At 50.3% G+C, this 20,975-nt stretch overlaps 1 protein-coding gene across 1 annotated transcript in view; it reads right to left on the bottom strand.

Annotated features, from left to right (window-relative positions):
* Positions 1 to 20,975, bottom strand: part of BRINP2 (BMP/retinoic acid inducible neural specific 2) — a 56,459-nt gene that overhangs the window by 21,465 nt on the left and 14,019 nt on the right. Inside the window, exon 2 of the mRNA XM_030573957.1 lies at positions 8,362 to 8,698. Within this exon, the coding sequence (XP_030429817.1) occupies positions 8,362 to 8,624 (263 nt within the window). The 5' untranslated portion in view covers positions 8,625 to 8,698. The remainder of the gene's footprint in view (positions 1 to 8,361; positions 8,699 to 20,975) is intronic.

The raw sequence follows: 20,975 nt of genomic DNA, 5'->3' as shown, positions 1-20,975 counted from the left end.
TCTTTTCCATTTTGCCACTGAAAAAGAGGGAAATAAAGGGGAAAATGAAAACTTGGACATGTTTGGATTTGGAGTTGTCCTGAAAAATGGATCACTTCAAAAAAAAGCCCCATGGCCTGTGATATTTACATGCATGTAAAATGCTACATATAATATAATACATTGTATTATACCTTGCCCACAACAATGGGGTCCTGGTCTGTGACGGTTGCAATATAAATAATTACTACACCACAAAAACCTCCATTACAAGAACATTATTAAGGTTGCAAAGTCAAGTGTTCAAAAGTTAGGAAATACTAGAATTAAGGTGGCCTGTGTCACCTTAATTTGGCCCCCTTGTGCGTATACTGTATGGTACAGCCTTTTATTATGTGATCACATACTATTTTTCTCCCCTGGAGTCCTGTCTCCTTCAGTGCGCAGCGCTTACAAAAAAAATTTTGTTTTCTCTTCATTGTTCATTGGGTAGCCCCAGGCTTTATTTACTGCACACTATTCCAACCCTGTCTGAAGACAGAATTATTAATTTCCTCATGGGCTTCTCTGTGGTGCTTGTCACTACAGTATAGGAGTGCTTCATAAATATTAATTCATTGTCACAGTACCCATGAGATAAGGGAGCATTATCTCCATTTTCCAGATTAGAGGCACACAGAGATTAAAGTAAAAAATAACCACTAATTTTATAGATACCTCGGGCCCAGTTTTTTAGAGAACTTAGTATTATTTATAGTACATTATGTGTTTAAAGCGCACCACCCATTGGCAGCGGTGCACACTCAGTGCTTCTTCAAATCAGATAACAGGATCTCAACCTGGGCACCCAAGAAAATGAGGAATACACAATTAGTGGCCCCTTGTGAAAAGTTGGGTTTAGGTGACTTGCCCAGCATCTCACAGAATCTCTGTGACAGAGGAAGGGATGAAATCCGTTCTCCAGGGCAGCATCTGATTGCCTTAGCCATGAGACCATTCTTTCTCTTCTTGCAATCCCCTGTCTCCTTCGCTACACTCATTCCCAATTCTGCAAAAAATGAGGAAAGGTCCTATAGGCAACAGCCTCCTTCACTACACAGCCTGATTAGTCTCCAGAGCAGATCCATGCCACATACCAAATGAGGCAAGGGTTTTGTGGAAAAAAATTGTATGTGATCCTGTAATTAACAATGATATCATAATGCATATACACAAGGGTGCCAAATTAAGATTACACATCAAACTTAATTTTGGAATTTCCTAACTTTTGAGTCCTTGACTTTGTAACCTATGTCATTTTTAATGTGTGTGATTTCCTGGGCTTTTAAAAAAGCAAACTGAACAAACAGAAATTCTGTCACATGGCATCATATTGAAACCCCATATGATTCATTGCAGTCTGACATCATGCCTGCATAAAATAATGGAGCGGCTAATATGAGACTCAATTAATTAAGAACTAAAGAAGGGTAATATAATTAATGCCAATCAACACAGATTTGTGGAAAACAGATCCTGTCAAATGAATCTGGATATATTTTTTGATGGGATTACACATTCAGTTGATAATAGTGTTGATGCAATATACTTAGACTTCTGTAAGAAATTTGACTTGATACCACACAAAATTTTGATTACAAAACTAGAATGGGACCAAATAAATATGGCACAATTTGAATGGATTAAAAACTGGCTAACTGATAGATCTCAAATATAACATACATTGAATCACCATCGAGCGGGTGTGTTTCTAGTGAGGTCCTCTCGGGATCAGTTCTTGGCCCCAACATTTTTATTAATGACTTGGAAGAAAACATAAAATAATCACTGATAAAGTTTGCAGATGACCCAAAAATTGGGGGAGTGGTAAATAATGAAGAGGACAGGTCACCGACACAGAGTGTTCTGGATCACTTCATAAGCAGGGCAGAAGCAAACAATATGAGTTTTGACACAACTAAATGTAAATGTGTACATCTAGGAACAAAGAACATAGGCCATACTGACAGGATGGGGCACTCGGCCCTGGGAAGCAGAGACTCTGAAAAAGATTTGGGGGTTATGGTGGATAATCAGCTGAACATGAGCTCCCAGTGCAAGGCTGTGGCGAAAAGGGCTAATGCAATCCTTAGATGCATAAACAGGAATCACAACTAGGAGTAGCAAGGTTATTTTACCCCTGTTTTTGGTCACTGCTGGAATCCTGTGTCCAGTTCTAGTGTCCACAAATCAAGAAGGATGTTGATTCATAGACTCTAGGACTGGAAGGGACCTCGAGAGGTCATCGAGTCCAGTCCCCTGCCCTCATGGCAGGACCAAATACTGTTTAGACCATCCCTGATAGACATTTATCTAACCTACTCTTAAATATCTCCAGAGATGGAGATTCCACAACCTCCCTAGGCAATTTATTCCAGTGTTTAACTACCCTGACAGTTAGGAACTTTTTCCTAATGTCCAACCTAAATCTCCCTTGCTGCAGTTTAAGCCCATTGCTTCTTGTTCTATCATTAGAGGCTAAGGTGAACAAGTTTTCTCCCTCCTCCTGATGACACCCTTTTAGATACCTGAAAACTGCTATCATGTCCCCTCTCAGTCTTCTCTTTTCCAAACTAAATAAACCCAATTCATAGACTCATAAACTTTAGGGTCAGAAGGGACCAATGTGATCATCCAGTCTGACCTCCTGCACAAAGCAGGCCACAGAACCCTACCCATTCACTTCTATAACAAACCCCTATGTCCGAGTTATTGCGGTCTTCAAATTGTGGTTTGAAGACCTCAAGCTGCAGAGAATCCACCAGCAAGTGACCCATGCCCCACGCTGCAGAGGAAAGCGAAAAACCTCCAGGGCCTCTGCCAATCTGCCCTGGAGGAAAATTCCTTCCCGACCCCAAATATGGCGATCAGCTAAACCCTGAGCATGTGGGCAAGACTCACCAGCCAGTACTCAGGAAAGAATTCTCTGCAGTAACTCAGATCCCATCCCATCCAACATCCCATCACCGACCACTGGGCATACTTATCTGCTGATAATCAAAGATCAATTGCCAAAATTAAGCTATCCCATCATACCATCCCTTCCATAAACTTATCAAGCTTAGTCTTAAAGCCAGATACGTCTTTTGCCCCCACTACTCCCCTTGGAAGGCTGTTCCAGAACTTCACTCCTCTAATGGTTAGAAACCTTCATCTAATTTCAAGTCTAAACTTCCTAGTGTCCAGTTTATACCCATTTGTTCTTGTGTCCACATTGGTACTAAGCTTAAATAATTCCTCTCCCTCCCTAATATTAATCCCTCTGATATATTTATAAAGAGCAAGCATATCCCCCCTCAGCCTTCTTTTGGCTAGACTAAACAAGCCAAGCTCTTTGAGTCTCCTTTCAGCCTTCCTTCATAGGTCATGTTCTCAAGACCTTTAATCATTCTTGTTGCTCTTCTCTGGACCCTCTCCAATTTCTCCACATCTTTCTTGAAGTGCAGTGCCCAGAACTGGACACAATACTCCAGTTGAGGCCTAACCAGTGCCGAGTAGAGCAGAAGAATGACTTCTCGTGTCTTGTTTACAACACACCTGTTTAATCGGAAAGGATTCAGAGAAAAGCCATGAGAATGATTAGAGGATTGGAAAACATGCCTTACAGTGACAGACTCAAAGAGCTCAATCTATTTAGCTTAACAAAGAGAAGGTTAAAGGATGACTTAATCACAGTGTATAAGTACCAGCCTGGTGAACAAATATTGGCTAATGGGCTCTTCAGTTGTGCAGAGAAAGGAATAACAAGAATCGGAAGCTAGACAAATTCAGACTGCAAATGTGTGTATTTTTAACAGTGAGGGTAATTAAGCATTGAAACAACTTCTGAGGGGTAATGGTGGATGCTTCATCACTGGAAATCTTTAGGTCTTTGGGTGTTTTGCTAAACGCTCTGCTCTCAGAATTGTTTTGGGGGAAGTTCTGTGACCTGTGTTACACAGGAGGTCAGACTAGATGATCCAGTGTTCCTTTCTGGCCTTGGAATCTAGGAATCAGCAGGGTTGGAACCCTTCGCTCCCGCACATAGATCTCTGCCACTGGAGCTGATGGGGGAACTGTAGTAGTAGTAGGTGGATAGCAGTATTAGCCTCTTTCTGGACCAGCACTACAAGGGGGGGATGGGACAACTTGCCAGTGGGTTTCACAGCTCTTTGCTGACAGCAGAGGAATGACATGGCTCAGGAATATCGGGTTCCCTTCCAGGCTCTGGAGGGGTGTGTGCTCTAGTGGGCACAGACTCTTCAGCATCTGTTTCCGCATCTCCCCAAGCTTGACCGTTCTGCACCATTCCCTCCAATCTGTTCCTGTCCCAGTCCTGTTTCTTCCCCACTCCTGGCTCCTAATTCCAGTTCAGTTTGCCCCACATTGCTAGTCCCAGTCTCCACTCTCAGGCCTCTCATCCCAGTCTCCTTGCCCAGCCTGTCTGAGTTCACCTCTCCCAACTCTTACTCCAATCTGTCTCTCTCCTCTGGCTTTAGCCTCCACTGAGCCCCTGCCAACCTGCCCACCTCCCCTGTCCCCAGTGGCTCCCTGACCCAGCCCATCATCTGATTTCAGTTCTCCCTCATACCCACTGGTTCCCAGTCTCTCCTTCATTTCCTTCCTCAGCTCCAGTCTCTCCTGGCTCCCACTCCAGTTTCCTTGCCTACCCACTCCCAGTCTTCCTCCCCATCCCAACTAACAGTCACATTTTCCCTCCTCTCTAGTCCCAGTCTCTTCCCAAGGCTCCTGGTCCCAATCTACTCCCTCAGGTCCGCCTCTTGTCCCCTCTGTGTTCGAACCAGGCAGCTTCCTCTGCTGTGGGGCTAGGCTGAGCAGAGAGGTCATGGAGAGCACCGGAGAGCCCAGATCCCTGCTCTCGGTTCCAATGGCCATTCTGACCAGCCCCAGCCTGTGGCAGCCCGGAGCTGCAGTTGCAGCAAAGGTCCTGCTCGGCCCCAGGTTGGAGAATGCTCAGTTTGGATGATATCTTCAGAGAATTTACCTTTGAAGCATTAGCCAGTCTCTACACAGTACCTCTAGGGAGGCGGGGATAGATTAGATTGGTCTCCCTGGATTCTGTGCTAGCTCCTACTGTGAGGGTCGCCCGGGGTTAGTGACGCTGACGCCTGCTGGTTCAGAATTGAACAGAGACCTGCTGGAGTCCTTTCCCATAGGCCACCACATCGATCCTGGGGTTATGAATTTGGGTAGTCACTTACCACAGCCTGCCTGAGGGCCGGGGCAAGAGGAGCCAGTTCCATCATCCCCAAGCCCATGTGCTTCCCAACACTCCTGTCCATTTATTCCAGATGTCTGGGGTGGGCCATGGCTGAACCAGGAAGGAAAATAGGTCCTCAGAAGAGCTATTTAAGGGTGAAATTCATGACCCCCTATGCAGGAGACCAGCACAAAGCCTAGGTACCACTGAAGCCTGAGGACTTAAGAAGGGCTAAAAGTGACATACAGGCCATGTCCGTTTCACCCCGGTGTGAGGAAGTCAGGAATTCCCTTTGCCAGCGGGGAATCCAGCTGAGCTTCCACCAGGTGACCGAACAGGTGCACAAAACACCACCCAGATTTCACTTCCCCAATAGTTTTGTTCTCAGGCTTTCCCAGTTAGCAATGTCCTCTCCAATAGCCACCCAGCCCTGTGTCCCCTGCCCTCTGTACACTGGTGCTAACAAGCAGCTCCTTTCCTCACTTCTGTCACTCAAACGCCTCTGGCACTGCAGTGACAGCCGTGGCAGATTAAAGCAGAGTTTTCCTGATGTCGAGAGCAAGATGTTGATTGCCTTCAAACAGTCATCTTTTCTTTTCTTTTTTTTTCTTTTCTTCCCCCTATCCCTGCCCCTAGCAGATCCTCTCTCTGTGCCTCACAGACAATCATGGTTTTGGCAACCCATCTCCTCTCCAGAACCTGCTCTTCTGAAAGGGTGTAGAAATTAACCCTTTCTGTGCGGCAGCAGAGTGAAGATGCCTTGTCTCTTCTTTCTCTCCTGCAGGAATCCTGTGAGACACTTGGGTTTCACTTGGACAGAATGGGGCAGCCTTTTCCTAATGGCTGACCCAAGGCTGGAGCAAGGAGCCACCTTTCCCCTGCCTTGCATCCAGCATGCAAGGGTGAGGAAGAATTACAGCCCCTGTGCTCAGGACAGTGGAAGGAGTGCTCCCTCCTAACACCCCCCAGGGACATGGAAGGTGAAAGCCAGGGCTCCATTTCCCCTCTTCACTGATCACTGGAGCTGGCTGGGCAGATGTGGCGGTGGGGGTGGAAGGAGGAGTATGCTAAACCATTCTAAGAGATGGTACTGGGAGGGTGCATGTGTAACCCATGGAGCGAATGGGGCTCTATGTCCCCCTCTATTGGTGGCTCCATATCAGCGGTTAATGGACCTACTATAGTCTCGCATGCTCTTAGCTTTGTAAGTCCCAGGCTCAGACCCCAAGTTGGGGGAAGGGCTGTACTTTCCCAAGCCAAATCTCTGCCTGAGGTAATACAGCTCCAGTTGATAATACAGTTGAAGTTGCCCCTCAACGCAGGTCATTGTGCCAAGCACTCACCCTAGCCCATCACTGCGAGAACGACATGCTAACAGCCTTGCCCTGCTGCGCACAAGGACATTGAAAGGTTGCGTTCTGGGAGCTGGCCAAGCACTCAGGGATGCTCAGATGGCCAGGCTAGAGACATGAAAAGTGGTGTTATTGGAGCTATAACTGTTATTGCTGCCTATAAAATGATCCAGCCCTTTATCAAAGCCCATTACACTGCCTGACTTGCTCCTGCAAGACTCAGCGCCACAGGCCTCCCTTTGCCATAAGCGCCGTGAAGAACCTGTCCCCTGTTTGCTCTACATATGCAATCAGGGTGGCCTATAAATAGCACATCTTTCCCAGCGCTCTCTGAAGTTGCAGTAAGGTCTGACAGCGTCGCAGGGTTATTTGCCTGCCTGATTTTTTTTTCTTTCTTAATCACATTTAGTTTTGGTTCAACCCGCTTGTGCACTGAGCTGCCTGCTCTGGATTCCGAGGCCTGGCTCGCTACTGCATCCATCAGAATTCATCTTGCTCCTGCCCTGGGATCGGCTCTGTGCCAGCTGGTGAGGCGAATGACACTGAAGCCTCATTGATTTGCACTTGCTGGCCCAGATTATGCTGAGTACAGTGGAGAGGGGGAGGAGGAGAGCTTTTGGGAACCAGTTGTGGCCAGTTACAGCTTCCTGAATCTCTGCCCCTGGACTCAGAACAGTTTAGAGCAGCATCAAACTGCACCAGCTGGCTATGGCCCCATAGGGACCACATGGCAGCTGGAAACTGCCAAAGGACTGGGCACATTGGTCACTCCACTTGCTGCTTCCTTCCATCTTTACATTGACATGCCCTCTACACTACTCGGGATATCCCCAAGAAAGCATGGAGGGTGCTTTCTGCTCCCTTGGCATCTCCTGAGCGGCACCCAAAGACGGAAGATTGGAGAATCTAGCCTGTTAGCGTTATTTATTTCTAGTAGAAGTGAGGCTAGAGGCTGCTACTGAGATTAGAGCCTCACCATGCCCAGCCCATAGTGTGAGCCAGTCCCCATCCTGAGGAGCATCAGGTCTGAACAGCCTGGCTTAAAAGCTCATGTCTGAATGGGACAGGCTTTGCCAGAGTTAGTGACTCCATGAGTAAATGAACAAAGACAATACCTAAAAACCCACCCTGGGATCTAGCATCCCCAACCAGGCTTTGTTCAGTTATTTAGACAAAAGGGGTTCAATTATGTATGACAATATTTCCTTGTTAACTAGCTCCACCTCTCAGCTGGCTGAAGCCCCAGGGTACTCAGTGGAGTAACACAGGGAGGTTAGCAAGGGTCAGGTGTATTTGCTTTGGAAACTCCTTGGGCCTAATCCAGCCCTGGCTTTAATGAATTTGATCCTTCTATTTAAACTGCAAACCCAGGGCCACACACCACTTGCAGACAGATGTGTGAGTGTCATTGAGAAGGGCAGAGTTTGGCTCTAGCGTTATCCCCAGTGGTAATGTACAAACGCGCATCAATGCAGCAGAGTTGGGACGGTGGCTCCTGAGGATCTGCCAGGATCTATTTGCAGTCACCCAATTCACGGGAGGGCGATGAGGGAAGATTCACCCCATGGGGGCTTATATGGGAATTAAGAGGTGAACAGCACTCCTATCTGAGCAGATCTGTTCTATTCCACTAGAGGGCAGCAATGTACACACGTGTGCATACACGAGCTAGCTCATCATATTTGCCTGCCCTATTCTGTCTCTCTTTTCTCCCCTGCTCTCCCAGCATGTTCGCCTTGCTCCTGTAGACAGACAGCCCCCTAGGGAAGGAACGCCAGCTCCCCCTCTCACCTGTAGATCCTGTACCTGGTGGTGAAACCCTGCCGGTAGCGCTCAGCGAAGTCAGTGTATTCCTGCGCTCGGTGAAATGGTCCCCGGTCAGTGAGCAGCCAGTCCAGCGGCGCCTGGCCCGGGGAGGAGGAGGCGGCATGCTGATCAGGCTCTGGGCTGGCAGCAGCGGCGGCAACCAACCCCCGGCAGCACAGACTCAGGACCAATAGCGCCAAAGCCCATGGGACCATCAGCCGGAGCCCTTCAAACTGCTGCCACCTCATGCTTCTCCCGCGCAGTTGGCTTCTTCATTCTCTCGCCACTCTCTCCCCCTCGGCACTCCTCAGGACCTCCGGCACTGCAACGGCACGAGGGGAAGGGTGTTAGTGAGACAGACTGACAGGCAGAGAACCCACTGGTAGCCTACATGCTGTTATGCTGGGTACTGGGGAGAAACACATGGCAGGCACATAGCTAGGTCTGAAACATGTCCATGGCTGGCTGTTCTACCCCAGGGGCTCTCAAACTGGAGGTTATTACATGGGGGGTCACAAGTTGTTAACCTCCAGCCCGAACCCTGCTTTGCCTCCAGCATTTATAATGGTGTTAAATATATTTAAAAGTGTTTTTAATGTATAAGGGGGGGGGGGGTCGCACTCAGAGCTTGCTATGTGAAAGGGGTCACTCATACAAAAGTTTGAGAACCACTGTTCTACCCTGAGTTTGGTACTTGTCAGTGTGTTCTGTGTTCATTGCTCTGGCCGCCTTGTAGGGAGCGACAGCGTGAAGGAGGGGAGCGCCAAGCAGCAAACTTGGCAGGGCGGCCCGCATCCTTCCCTCCCCGTCGACCGGAGCAGCACAGAGCCCTCCTGGCAGGCGGCGCGGCGGTTGAGGCCGTGGGGCCCTTCTCTCTCCCCCCCCCCTGCTCCCTCCCTCTCCTCTCCATTAGACTGGGCGCGCACTCTGCAGCGCAGGGAGTCCCCCTGCACCCTGGCTCCGGCCACCCTGTAGAGTTTTTTTGTTTTGTTTTTTCCCCTGCTTTGCCGGCCGCGCCATTGTTTCTCTCCCCCACCTTTTGCCGCTCCATGTTCCCCCCTCCGCTTTGCCACTCCAGCCACACCATTTTTGTTTTGTTCCCCCTCCCCTGCTTTGCCGCTCCAGCAGTGCCGTGTTCTCCCCGCCCGCTTTGCTGCTCCAGCCATGCTGTTTTGTCCCCCCCTCCTTTGCCGCTCCGGCCACACCGCAGGTTTTTTTTTCCCCTGCTTTGCCGCTCCGGCGGGGCTCCCCCCCTTTTTTTTTTTGCTTGGGACGGCAAAAAAGCCAGAGCTGGCCCTGATGGTGACCTTCTGAGACAGGCTTGGCCCAAAGGAAGCTCCTTGTCCATCCTGCCACAAGACATTTTTGCAACGTGCCACTATGGATGTGACCTCTTGGGCAGCTCCAGTGGAGATTTCAATGGGCTTCCATGGATTTAGGAGCCGAGACCTAGTGTCTCATCTCAGGGTGTGCCTCCAACCCCAAGGAGTCATAGCTACTTGCTTGGGGACCAGTTCCCTTTAGCATCACTGTATCCCAAATCACGCTCGGCTGCTACTTTGCTCCTTAATTCCGTGGCACCTTTCCCGACCCTCCCTCCTTTGCTGCATGGACGCTCCTCCCCTCTGACTGGACCTGCCGTGCACACAGAGGAGGGGACTCGTGCTCTGGATGAGGTGCACAGTCCCGAAAGCCGCTATCTAGTATGTGCTCACTCTGCACAAACCTACTGCGCACAGCTTATTCCTTTGGTCCAGGGTTCTGATTCTTGAGGAAATGAAACGCTCAGTAACAGCGAGGGGAACAATTTGTCAGCATCGCAGCCCTGACTGCCAAATCAACTAGACAAATAAAAAAAACCCAGACAGCCAGAAAACCAAACAAACCAATAAACTGTTGAAGACACATGTATCACTTCCAATCAAGGCCAGAGCTCTGCAAAACAGCGCTTCCATTTAGGCACCAAAGTGGTTAGAAAATTGGGCCAGGAGCATCCCTCTGGGAGCGGCTGGGTGGCAAGTGCTTTGTAAAGGTCTGTAGTGAGGTGGTGTGGCTCCCCGCTACCCCAGAGGGTGCCGAGCCCATCCGGAGGCTGGAGTGGGCGGAGCTAGTAGCTCTGAGCCCGCCCCTCAGCGGGTCAAGCAGCGACCCAGAAGTATAAAGGCTCGCCCTCTGAGCTCAGTAAGCCCTCAGCTGCAGGAGAGAGCAGATGTCTCCAGTCTAGCCTGCAACTGGGAAACCCCCATGGCCCAGGGCTGGCCGGACCTGTCCTGTACCCGCTACCCAGAGAAGTTACCAGACCTGCCCTGCGCCCGCTACCCCGAGGATCCCATGGTGCAGGACACCCCAGAGGACAACACCTGGACCCAGGTACTACCCGAGGGGGAGTCTGGCAGTGACCCGGGGGCAGCTGACCCTAGTTTGGTTGCAGCACTGCCAGAGCCCATGTCAGTGTGTTGCGGCCAGAATCCCCACTGACTCAGCAGCAGGTCTTTGGCCGCTGCTAGGGCCCTGGGCTGGACTGCAGTGGAGTGGGAGGGCCTGCGTCCCCCCCTGCCACCCAACTCGTGGGTAGCCGTCTCCCCCTCTCCCAGGCCTTTTACCCCACCCTGACCCAGAGCCTGGGCTTCCTATTGGTTGTACTGTTGCTGCTCAGCCCTGCCTGAGGGCCTGAGCGCCGGGTTCATTGTTGCCCTGCCCTGCCCGACGGCCTGGGCTTACGGTGCGTATTTCAGTTACCACAAGGGCTGCTGGGGGAGACCCTGTGGACAGACTAATTCCCCCAATCGTCAACTGTGGTTAGTGAGCTGGTGTGGCTCCCTGCTGCCCCAGAGAGGGTTGAGCCCTGGCTAACCCTTGAACAAGGTCACTCCCACGGGAGGGTGCTGAGCACTTGACAATTTGGTCCTGAGCGTCTTCTTTTCCTGGGGATGGTACCTGATGTCCAGTCCAGGCAGGCAAAGAAATCCTCCTTCACAATCATTTCCTAAGTGCATTAGCATATAGAGAAGGGCGGGTAAGATGGGATTGACGGGCCCCTTTATTGGTCTAACAGGGCAGCCAGTCCCTTTAAGTGTCAGCTGGCTCTGTCCAATTAGCCCCCTCTGTGCCATAATTAGCTGCCTCTCCTCCTGAGGAGGTGGGACTAATGGGGTGGGTGTGAGTATGGCAAATAGCTGGGCTTTGTAAAAAGGCTTGAGAGGCACAGTTTAGGGAGCAAGCTATGGTAGTGACTGCAGAAAGCAGGCACCTCTGATAGTGTGTGGCACCCACAGAGTGCAGCGTAGGTCTCTGAGATATGGCCTGCAGGGAGGTCCCTGAGAGATGAATGGGGAGGGAAGGCAGTGGGGGAAAGCTGCTAGGAGAGAAAGAGCCTCTGGGGAGAAAGTGCCCTGCTAAAGGAACAAGAAGTCTGCAGGCCTGTGGGAATAGGGGCAAAGAGCAGGGAACTCCAATGATTGATAGACTGTGAGAGAGACTCCAAAGGAAGCATCCTGGGATCCAAATCTCTAAAAAAAAGCCTAGAAGGGGCAGAGAACTAAGACCACAAGGTGGGTGGAAGAACAAGACTTCTGTTATCCTGGAAGGGGCCTGAACTTGAAAGGTGACCAGGCTGGAAGGCTGGTCCCCAGAAGATCCAGCCTGTTGCAGAACCAGCTTGGCTGACAACCGGGTGGTGCTGGAGTAGAAGAATCTCTGCGGTGCTGTGTCCTGACTAGAGGGGGTGCTCTGGTGGAAAATACCCCCTATTGTAGTCTGCGACTAGTGGCAGCCTTTATTTACACTGTATTGGTTCTACCAACAAGGGATCTGATACTGGAGCAGCCTTAGTGAGAGACCAGAGTATCCTACCCATCTGGTGGCTGGCTGGGTCAGCATTGTGCTCATAACCAGAGCTGACCTCAAAGCAAGACCCTCATGGCCCCTTGGCAGGGAGTGAACCAATAGGGGGTTGTCCTGTGGTGGATTCAGGAGGAGGTGTCATGAGCCTGTCTTCTAACCTGGTAACAGACATTCCAAGTGGGATTTGAGTGCCCCCCCACCCCCCAATGGATGTTAGGTAGGAGCTTTGCTTTGTGAGTCAGTGTTTCCTGTTTGTTCAGTGGGGGCGGGTTGACTGAAGATGGTGAGTTACAAGGTTCAGGGCCTGCTGCTCAGCAGAATCTGACTGTGGATAGAACATTTTCTTCCTTATTAGGGGTTTTTCTCAGATGGCAAGAACTAAAAATATCTACAGAACAAAGATGAGTTCAAAGTCAGCACCAACACTTTTGACTCAGGCTCTCTTTTTAGCTGAAATAAATGCAGGGGTGTAAAAGTACATACCTGGAGGCACTTGCTGGCATGTAGCTGGGCCATTAAGGAGGTATTTGCTGGCCATCGCTGTGACAACAGCCACTTCATAGACCTCTGGCACAGGGAGAGGCATGGCGTGGCTTCCAGGGGGAGAGGTTCCAGCTATGGAACAATCTTCCAGAGGAACCTAGACTCTGACTGTCTTTAGGAAATACTGCAAGGATTTCATCTCTGAGAAGGCCTTTCCACCATAAGTGACGCTCCCAGTTCAAACACTTCTGAATCCAGTCCCCCTTAAAAAAAAAAAAAAAACCCTAAGCCAAGCAGAGTTCTGACCCAGTAAAGCGAGAACTGCCAGAGACTCCATGAAGTCTGCTAGGGGCTTTGCTATTGATTTTGCGTGGAAGCTGCTGAGATAGGGTTTTCAAGGCAATTCCTGCTTGCTATGGCTCATCCCCAGGCTCTTTTTATGGTGCTAGGAGATTTTGACCAACTGAGCTCAAAACAACAAGCCCCCATCTGCATGGCTGCTTCATGTCTGTCTTTGGGCTCTTCCAGCAGGTGAAGTCAATCTAATTGGTGGATGACCTCAGACTGTAGACGCAACAGACACACAGGAGAGGAGCAAACTATCAAGTAACCTGGACAGATTAGTGGCTAGGGCAAAGGGCTAGGAATCGGGAGACTTGGTTTCGATCCCTGGTTCTGCCCCTGCACCAGTGTGACCTTAGCCAAACCCTTTCCCTTCTCTCTACCTCCGCTTCCCCCACTTATTATGACTAACAATACTTCCCTTCCCCTGGAGATGTATGCATAACCCATCTATGCAAGAGCTATTCTTATCGGGGTAGCAGGAGACAAAGGGATTTTGGGGACCAATAGAGCAGCGTCCAACCCCCTGAAAAAGGAAATAAATAGAACAGATATAGACTGGAGCCATCAGATTCAAGGGAGTTTATTTACAACCTGCCTCCTTAATACCGTCCTAATGTTTTTTTCCTGTCTCTGAGCATGTGGGATTGGGGTTGGAGGCTGGGAGGGGGAAGCGTCCCTGGCGAAGAGGGGGGAAGCTCGCACTCTCTCTCGCTCTCTCTCTCTCAAGAAGTGGCCCACACCGTATAAGGGCTTTTGATCTACTGTTCTAGCAAAATATGTTCCCCATCAAAACCATCTGGGCAATATGATATTAAGAATTATTTCCATATGTTTAGCAAACTTTCTTGTGAGTCATGAGCAACATTTACAGCAGGCAGATGCTCGAGCTCACCCAGCTCTGCCAGTGCCTCTCACTCCTGATCTGAAACCCCACTGATATGCCAGTCCTCGGCCCCCATGCAGCTCTAATAATATGTCTCCATTATTACCTGCAGCAGCCCTGCCATTCCAGTGCCAGGCCCTCTCGCAGCACTGCTAATGCATGTCAATCCAGACCGGCAGCATCCCCCTGGGATGCATCCTGGGCCTCCATGCAGCTCTGCTAATGCATGTCAATTGTAGCTTTCAACACCCCCTGCTAATCCAATTCAGGGGCCCCACATAGCTCTTCTCATGAATCTCAATTATGCCTTCAACACTGCCTGTTGTTCTATCCTCCCCCTCAGTTCTCTGTCTTCACACTTCATTTCTGCCCTGCAGCACCCCAGCTCTCCCGGTACAAGGCCGCTCACAGCTCGGTCAGTGCTCGCCAATCCTGACTTCTGTTCCAGCCTTAGGCCTCGCCTGAGGAGGGGGTGGGGTAAAGAGCCGACATCTGAACACTGCATAGCCAAAGAGAGATTTCCAGGGCTTTGTCACCGCAGGTCTCACTTTCACAAAATACCTAGGCTTCCCTTGGTGCAAGCGCAGGACTAAAGGGGGCAGCTGGAGGGAGGTGTGGAGGGTGTGACAGTCACCCTCCGCACACAGTGATGGCTGTTGTCTGACAACCCACTGCATATTGTTAAAGGTGGAGAAGGGCTGAATCTCTGGCCTCCCACCAGCTTTTCTGGTATTTTCAGCTGCCCATCCAAGGGATTACTTCACTAATGCCACCTCCTGCCCCGGGGCTACGTGCTAGCAGTTGACCTGCCCTTTCTCTACTCCAGCCACCTGGGGCCTGGGCCAACGCCCACTGAAATCAATGGAAAGACTCCATCTGATGTCAAGGGGCTCTGGATCAGGCTCTGTGTTCACTACCCCTTGCTCCTTCTTCCTCTCTGTAGGCCTGATCCTGAGACATGCACCCTCAGCGGCCACTGACTTCAGTGGGATGTCCCAGGCGTAGAACACCTCTCCGGATCAGGGCCCTCTCTGGGGAGCAGGCATTGAGGGCGGAGATTGCCCTGGTCAAGAGTCAGTTGGCTCAGGGCTGTTCCCCACCATCACTGTGGTGCCCAAACCTCAGAAGCGGGGACTGGAAATGGGATTCCCCAGAGCTGGGGCACAAGGGCAGGGAGGTCCAAGGAGGAGGGAAAGTCAGAAGGTGGAGGGAAACCGACCCTGGGAATCTTCAGGGCAGTTAAAGATCTTAGAGCACCTCATAGGAGAGAGAAGCAGTGGCCTTTGGAGGAGGAAAGGAGGGTGGAGCTCAAGGTCTCCAAAGGAGGAGAAAGATCAAAAGGTGTAAAGAGGCTGGTGCCTCCTGGACATGCTGCACGGCAGAAGGGGGAGCTGTCAGGAGAGATGGCTCTTCCTCTTAGACATGGCTGATTTTCAGTCAATCCCAGCACTTTCTGATTCTCTCTTTCCAATCTTGAAACAGTTTCTTTCCCAGCGGCCCAGTGAGGGGTTGCGGGGGGGGAGGTGTGTTGTTCCTCCCCCCTGCAGCCCTGCAGGCCCAGTGGAGCTATCAGACATGGAGCCGGATTCTATTCTTGCTCATGAATTGTCGGTCCAATTGTTCACTACATTCCAGTGGCAGAATTTTTCTCACAGGGGGCAATGCATGAGCCAGAAAGAAGCTGGCTTTGTTTAGGGCTGGAGTGTGAACCCTTCATTGCTGGCAAGCCGTTACTGCCAATCACAAGTGCCAAATCAGCATCAGTCAGGCCCAGAAGGCTCATGAGTCTGGCTTAAAAATCAGGAGAATGAAAAAAAAATCATCCAGGGGGAGGTTCTCTCTTTGCACCTTTGGGGTGCGCTCTGGCCATGTTGTCAAGCTTTTCTCCTCAACCAGCAAGGTTGGGAACTTATTATTGAAAGAGGAGCTGCAATTCCCCCATAGTCACCTGAGTTCAGGAACTGGGCCTTCCATTACACAGGTACAGCACTTGGAGTCAACGCTCATCAGTGTAAGGGGTTCACGATTGGCCATTATGGGTCCTGGGCAGAGGTTGAGCGGTTATCTCGCATACAAATCCCTTTTCCTTGTCAATTGAGCAGATCTGGTTATGGAGTCGCAGGAAGACAATAAATGGCTGGTTGGTTGGTGGGGGGTTTTAGAGTCCCCTTTTGGAGCAGGGCCAAATTTGAAAAGACTGTGGCTTGGGTCATCCCTGAAATAGGTTGGATGTGCGCTAGTGAGTGAGAAACTGTTGGAGACGCTGGCCTCGTGGATCAAGTATCTGTCTCGTATTTGAAAGGTTCTGAGCCCTAGAGCATTTTGCTAGGAGTAATCTACCCCAGGCTTTACCATAGACCAAGTGCCAGAATGAAATTAACTAAGGCCCTTTTTTGGCTGAACATCAGGAGGCTTTCCTAACAGAGAGATCTACTGGGCTGTATATAGCCTCCCAAAAGAATGGCTGGTGATTTCCAACTGGCCGGGTCAAAGCACTGGAGAAAGGATTGTATTGAGAAATCCTGCATTGGCCCCCGAGGATCAGACCGAGGAGCGAATACGTCAGGTGCATCTCTTATTTCTGTGGTTCTAGGGACTGACTGCCCCTCTGCAGAAATAGGAAGTGGCTGTGAAGCCCTGACTCCAAAATTCTGTAGAGCTAGAACTGGACGTGTGGCTCCAATTCACCTGCTCCAATTCAGTCACCCAACCCCCTTGCGCTGCTGTCCTCAGTGAATGTCGCCTGGGGCCGCTGCTCTTCAGAATGCCCAGGGGCCCATGGCAGACCTCTTGCCCTAACGCCGTCCAGTCGCTGCACCCAGAGAGTGCTGCCAGGGGCAGGCTCCCTCCAGGGTCCATGCTTCACCCTGCTGTTTTGCTGTCGGTTCTGCATGCGCAAGCAGGGAGCGGTTTTCCCCTCCTCCGGGCCCAGGGCTGAGCTCCCCTGGCACTGCTGATGCAGCTGAATGGAAAATGTAACAATTCACTACAGTGATCATCTCTCCCCTGGGGCCCAGGAGCAGGGAAGAGGAGGAAGTAAACATACAAGCGACCATATATGGCACTTGCAAGAGTTTGTGGCTACTCCAAATCCCAGCTCTGCCTGGTGGCTTTTAATCTTTAACCTTTTCAAAGGGAACAGGCAGATCCCCCTAAAGGGAATCAGTAGGAGTCAGGGACCTAAATACTTTTGAGAATCTGGGCCTGAGAGACTGGGGGCTCGTTCCTGTGAGGTGCTGACTTCAGTGGAGACTGAGGGTGCTCTGTCAGCAGGATGGAGCCCTTGCTGAGTAAGGAGTGAGCTGGGATCAGAGCTGTACATGTGACCACCCTCCAGGGCAGGGGGGAGTTTCTGTCTCTCTGACACTCTCTCTGTTTTCCTGGACTTAGCTGAAAATCCTCTCTTGTCCCTTGTGTCTGGCTTCATTTCTTCCTCCCCGGCCGTGACCTCAGAAAGCAGGTGCTTGGGGCGGCCAAGGGGAAGGGGTGGCATGTTGAGCTCTTCGGTGGTGGGTCCCTCTCAGAAGGAAGGACCTGCTGCTGAATTGCCGCCAAAGAAGAAAGCGGCGTGATGGAGCTGCTGCCGATCACGATCGCGGCTGGTTTTTTTTCCCTTTGCCACTTGGGGCGGCAAAAACCCTGGAACCGGCCCTGCCTGCTGGCCCTGAACTCTGGCAATGTGGTGGGGTGTGTTTCACAGAGTCACCCCTTGTTGCAGAAGGGGATGCAGAACAACTATCAGCTTCCTTGAGCTGAGCAGAGCCCAGGCGATCTGGAGGCTGCTAGACTCCCACAAGGTTTTGGGCTCTGTTCTCCTTTGTCACACCACGCAGGACTCCCATGATACCTTGGTGTGACCTCAGCCTAAGTGGCAGGAGAACCAGGTGCTGGGATTATAGTGACTCTGAGCAGCAATTAGACCAATTCCCTTTATTTTCAGTGCCCTGCTGACTCACAGACTCTCTGACTTTAAGATCAGAAGGGACCATTATGATCATCTAGTCTGACCTCCTGCACAATGCAGGCCACACAATCTCACCCACCCACTCCTGTAACAACCCCCCAGCCTATGTCTGAGTTATTGAAGTCCTCAAATCATGGTTTGAAGACCTAAAGGTGCAGAGAATCCTCCAGCAAGTGACCCGTGCCCCATGCTGCAGAGGAAGGTAAAAGACCTCCAGGGCCTCTGCTAATCTGCCCTGGAGGAAAATCTTTCCCGACCCCAAATATGGCAATCAGTTAAACCCTGAGCATGTGGGCAAGACTCACCAGCCAGCACCCAGGAAAGAATTCTCTGTAGTAACTCGGATCCCACCCCATCTAACATCCCATCACAGACCATTGGGCATATTTACCTGCTAATAATCAATGATGAATTAATTGCCAAAATTAAGCTATCCCATCATACCATCCCCTCCATAAACTTACCAAACTTAGTCTTGAAGTCAGATATGTCTTTTGCCCCCACTACTCCCCTTGGAAGGCTGTTCCAGAACTTCACTCCTCTAATGGTTAGAAACCTTCGTCTAATTTCAAGTCTAAACTTCCTAGTGTCCAGTTTATATCCATTTGTTTTTGTCTCCACATTGGTACTAAGCTTAAATAATTCCTCTCCCTCCCTGATATTTATCCCTCTGATATATTTGTAAAGAGCAATCATATCCCCAGCTCAACGTTCTTTTGGTTAGGCTAAACAAGCCAAGCTCTTTGAGTCTCCTTTCATAAGACAGGTTTTCCATTCCTCGGATCATCCTAATAGCCCTTCTCTGTACCTGTTCCAGTTTGAATTCATCCTTCTTAAACATGGGAGACCAGAACTGCACACAATATTCCAGATGAGGTCTCACCAGTGCCTTGTATAATGGTACTAACACCTCCTTATCTTTGCTGGAAATACCTCGTCTGATGCATCCCAAGGCCGCATTAGCTTTTTTAACAGCCATATCACATTGGCGGCTCATAGTCATCCTCCTCTGTTGGGGCAGTAGGTTTGCACACCCCACATATGTGTTCTCCTGACGCTCAGCACTGTGTGTGTACCAGAGCGACCATTATCTAGCTGATGCCATGTGACAGCTGTGAGCTCTTCAACAAGCTCGCAGGCTCTCCTTTTCATTCGCTAGGATCAGGCTCTCGAGAGCTGGGATCAGGGTGCAGAGCCACAGAGGGGAATTCAGGGCTGGGTTCTGCAGTCTCTGACTGAGACAGACAGGCAGAGTATTTTCACATAGGAAGACACTCCAGTCTCCCCAGCGTCTAGTCTTGCAGTGCTACAGACTGGAAGGATTGGCCAGTGGTTAGAGCACTAGCTGGGAACCTGGCTTCAATTCCCTCCTAACCACAGACTGCCTGCCTGCCCATGGGCAAGTCCCTGAGCCTCTCTGTGCCTCAGAGCCCCATCTGTACAACAGAGAGCCTAGTAGCACTTCAGAGAGGCGCTGTGCTGGCTTGATTGCCTAGCTCCCTGCTGCTACAAGGTCTAGAGCCACCAGGACCCTGGTTGTACCTATGCACCCTGCCTGCCACGTATTTTCATGCATTCCTGGTTGTTCATAACACATGTGCTGTTGCTTGTGGAATTGGATGCTGTGGGAGGTACATGGGCAGAGCCACTGGCACTCAATGGCAGTAGATCTCCATGGCATTCCAACGTTGCTTTCCCTTAGAAGGCAAAAATGTTCCTCACTGTATCTCCCATGCCTCCCCCTCACAGTATGTCAAATGGGGGAGGCTGCCAGTGTCTTGTCCGGGGCATGTGGTGTGACACTGCACCAGGTCTGAAGTTTAGTGGGCTGTGTTTATGCTTGTTGATGGGCCTGAGCCAAAGCACACTGAAATCACAGGAAAGGATCCCATGCACTTCACTCAGCTTGGGATTGGGCCCTGTGAAAACGCTTTCTTTGCAGAAAAGACATTTTTCTTTCCCTTCCCATCACATGCATGTTGGTTTGTTACTGCAGGTAACTGTTGGTTTGGTCCTCGTGCTGGGCTGTGTGGGCTGCTCTGATCCTGCTGGCAGGCTGCTGGGCAGTTGGATTTGGTTGTTTTTATGGGGGGGGTGGAAGGAGTGCTGAGTGGGTTGAAAATACATGCAGAATCACTCTTTTTCTCACGCACATACACTCACGTGGATGCTTTACCCTAGAGAAGGGAAGGCAAATTTTGAGCTTGTCAAGCCCTCACTTTGATCCTTTCTCAGCTTCTCAAATCAGTTTCCTCACAGAATATTCCTCCTATAAATGGATACTCTGGGTATAAGATTTTACCTTAGGGCAGCTTCTCCAGGGTGTCTGTCTGGATTTGGGCAGACATGACCCAAAATGTCTGCAGTGCCCACCCCACCCTGATGTGCCTCTCCCTGTCTCCCCCAACCCCCCTGAGTTGGGTTTCACAAGGGGAAGGGTATAGAGGGACCAGAGCGAGGGGAAGAATTGGCCCTAGTGGGTGAGAATCACTTCTTACTGCAGCATACTCTCTCAGCTTCCTAGATCAAAGCCAAGCACTGCAGATCTTCCAGGCTGCTGGTTAACACACCTCTTCAGGTAGACCGCAGGGATAATAGAAATTAGAGCTAGAAAAACCTATTAGGTCATCTTTCCCACGTGGCCAGTATGGGGTTGTTCCCTCTGCTGCATTCTCCAGTGCTTTGTCTAGACCAGCTTTCAAAAGATTCAAGCAACAGGACTCCAGCTGCTTCCCTCGGTAGCCTAGTCCATGGTCTAATAGATCTGACTGATAGGAAATGTTTCTTGATATTCGCTCAAAATTTTCCTTTGCTTAATTTCACCCCATTACTTCTGCTTTTACAGTGTGCATCTCTCTCTCTCCACCCCCTGGACCGGATCCCTGGCTGGTGTGAGTCAGGGAAGCTATACTGGTTTACACCAGTTGAGGATCTGGCCTGCCCTACCTAACTCTGTGTATGGATTCCTATATTATCTGTCCCCAGCTGCATGTTCTTCCTTGACAAAGCGAGATGCCCATCTGTCGTCAGAAAGATGCCCTTGAATTAATTTTGATGCTCTGTCATTGAGAATCCAAATGC

Source organism: Gopherus evgoodei, chromosome 8 (assembly GCF_007399415.2).
Source record: "Gopherus evgoodei ecotype Sinaloan lineage chromosome 8, rGopEvg1_v1.p, whole genome shotgun sequence".
Lineage (NCBI taxonomy): Eukaryota > Metazoa > Chordata > Testudines > Testudinidae > Gopherus > Gopherus evgoodei.
This window is presented reverse-complemented; position numbering and strand designations above follow the sequence as displayed.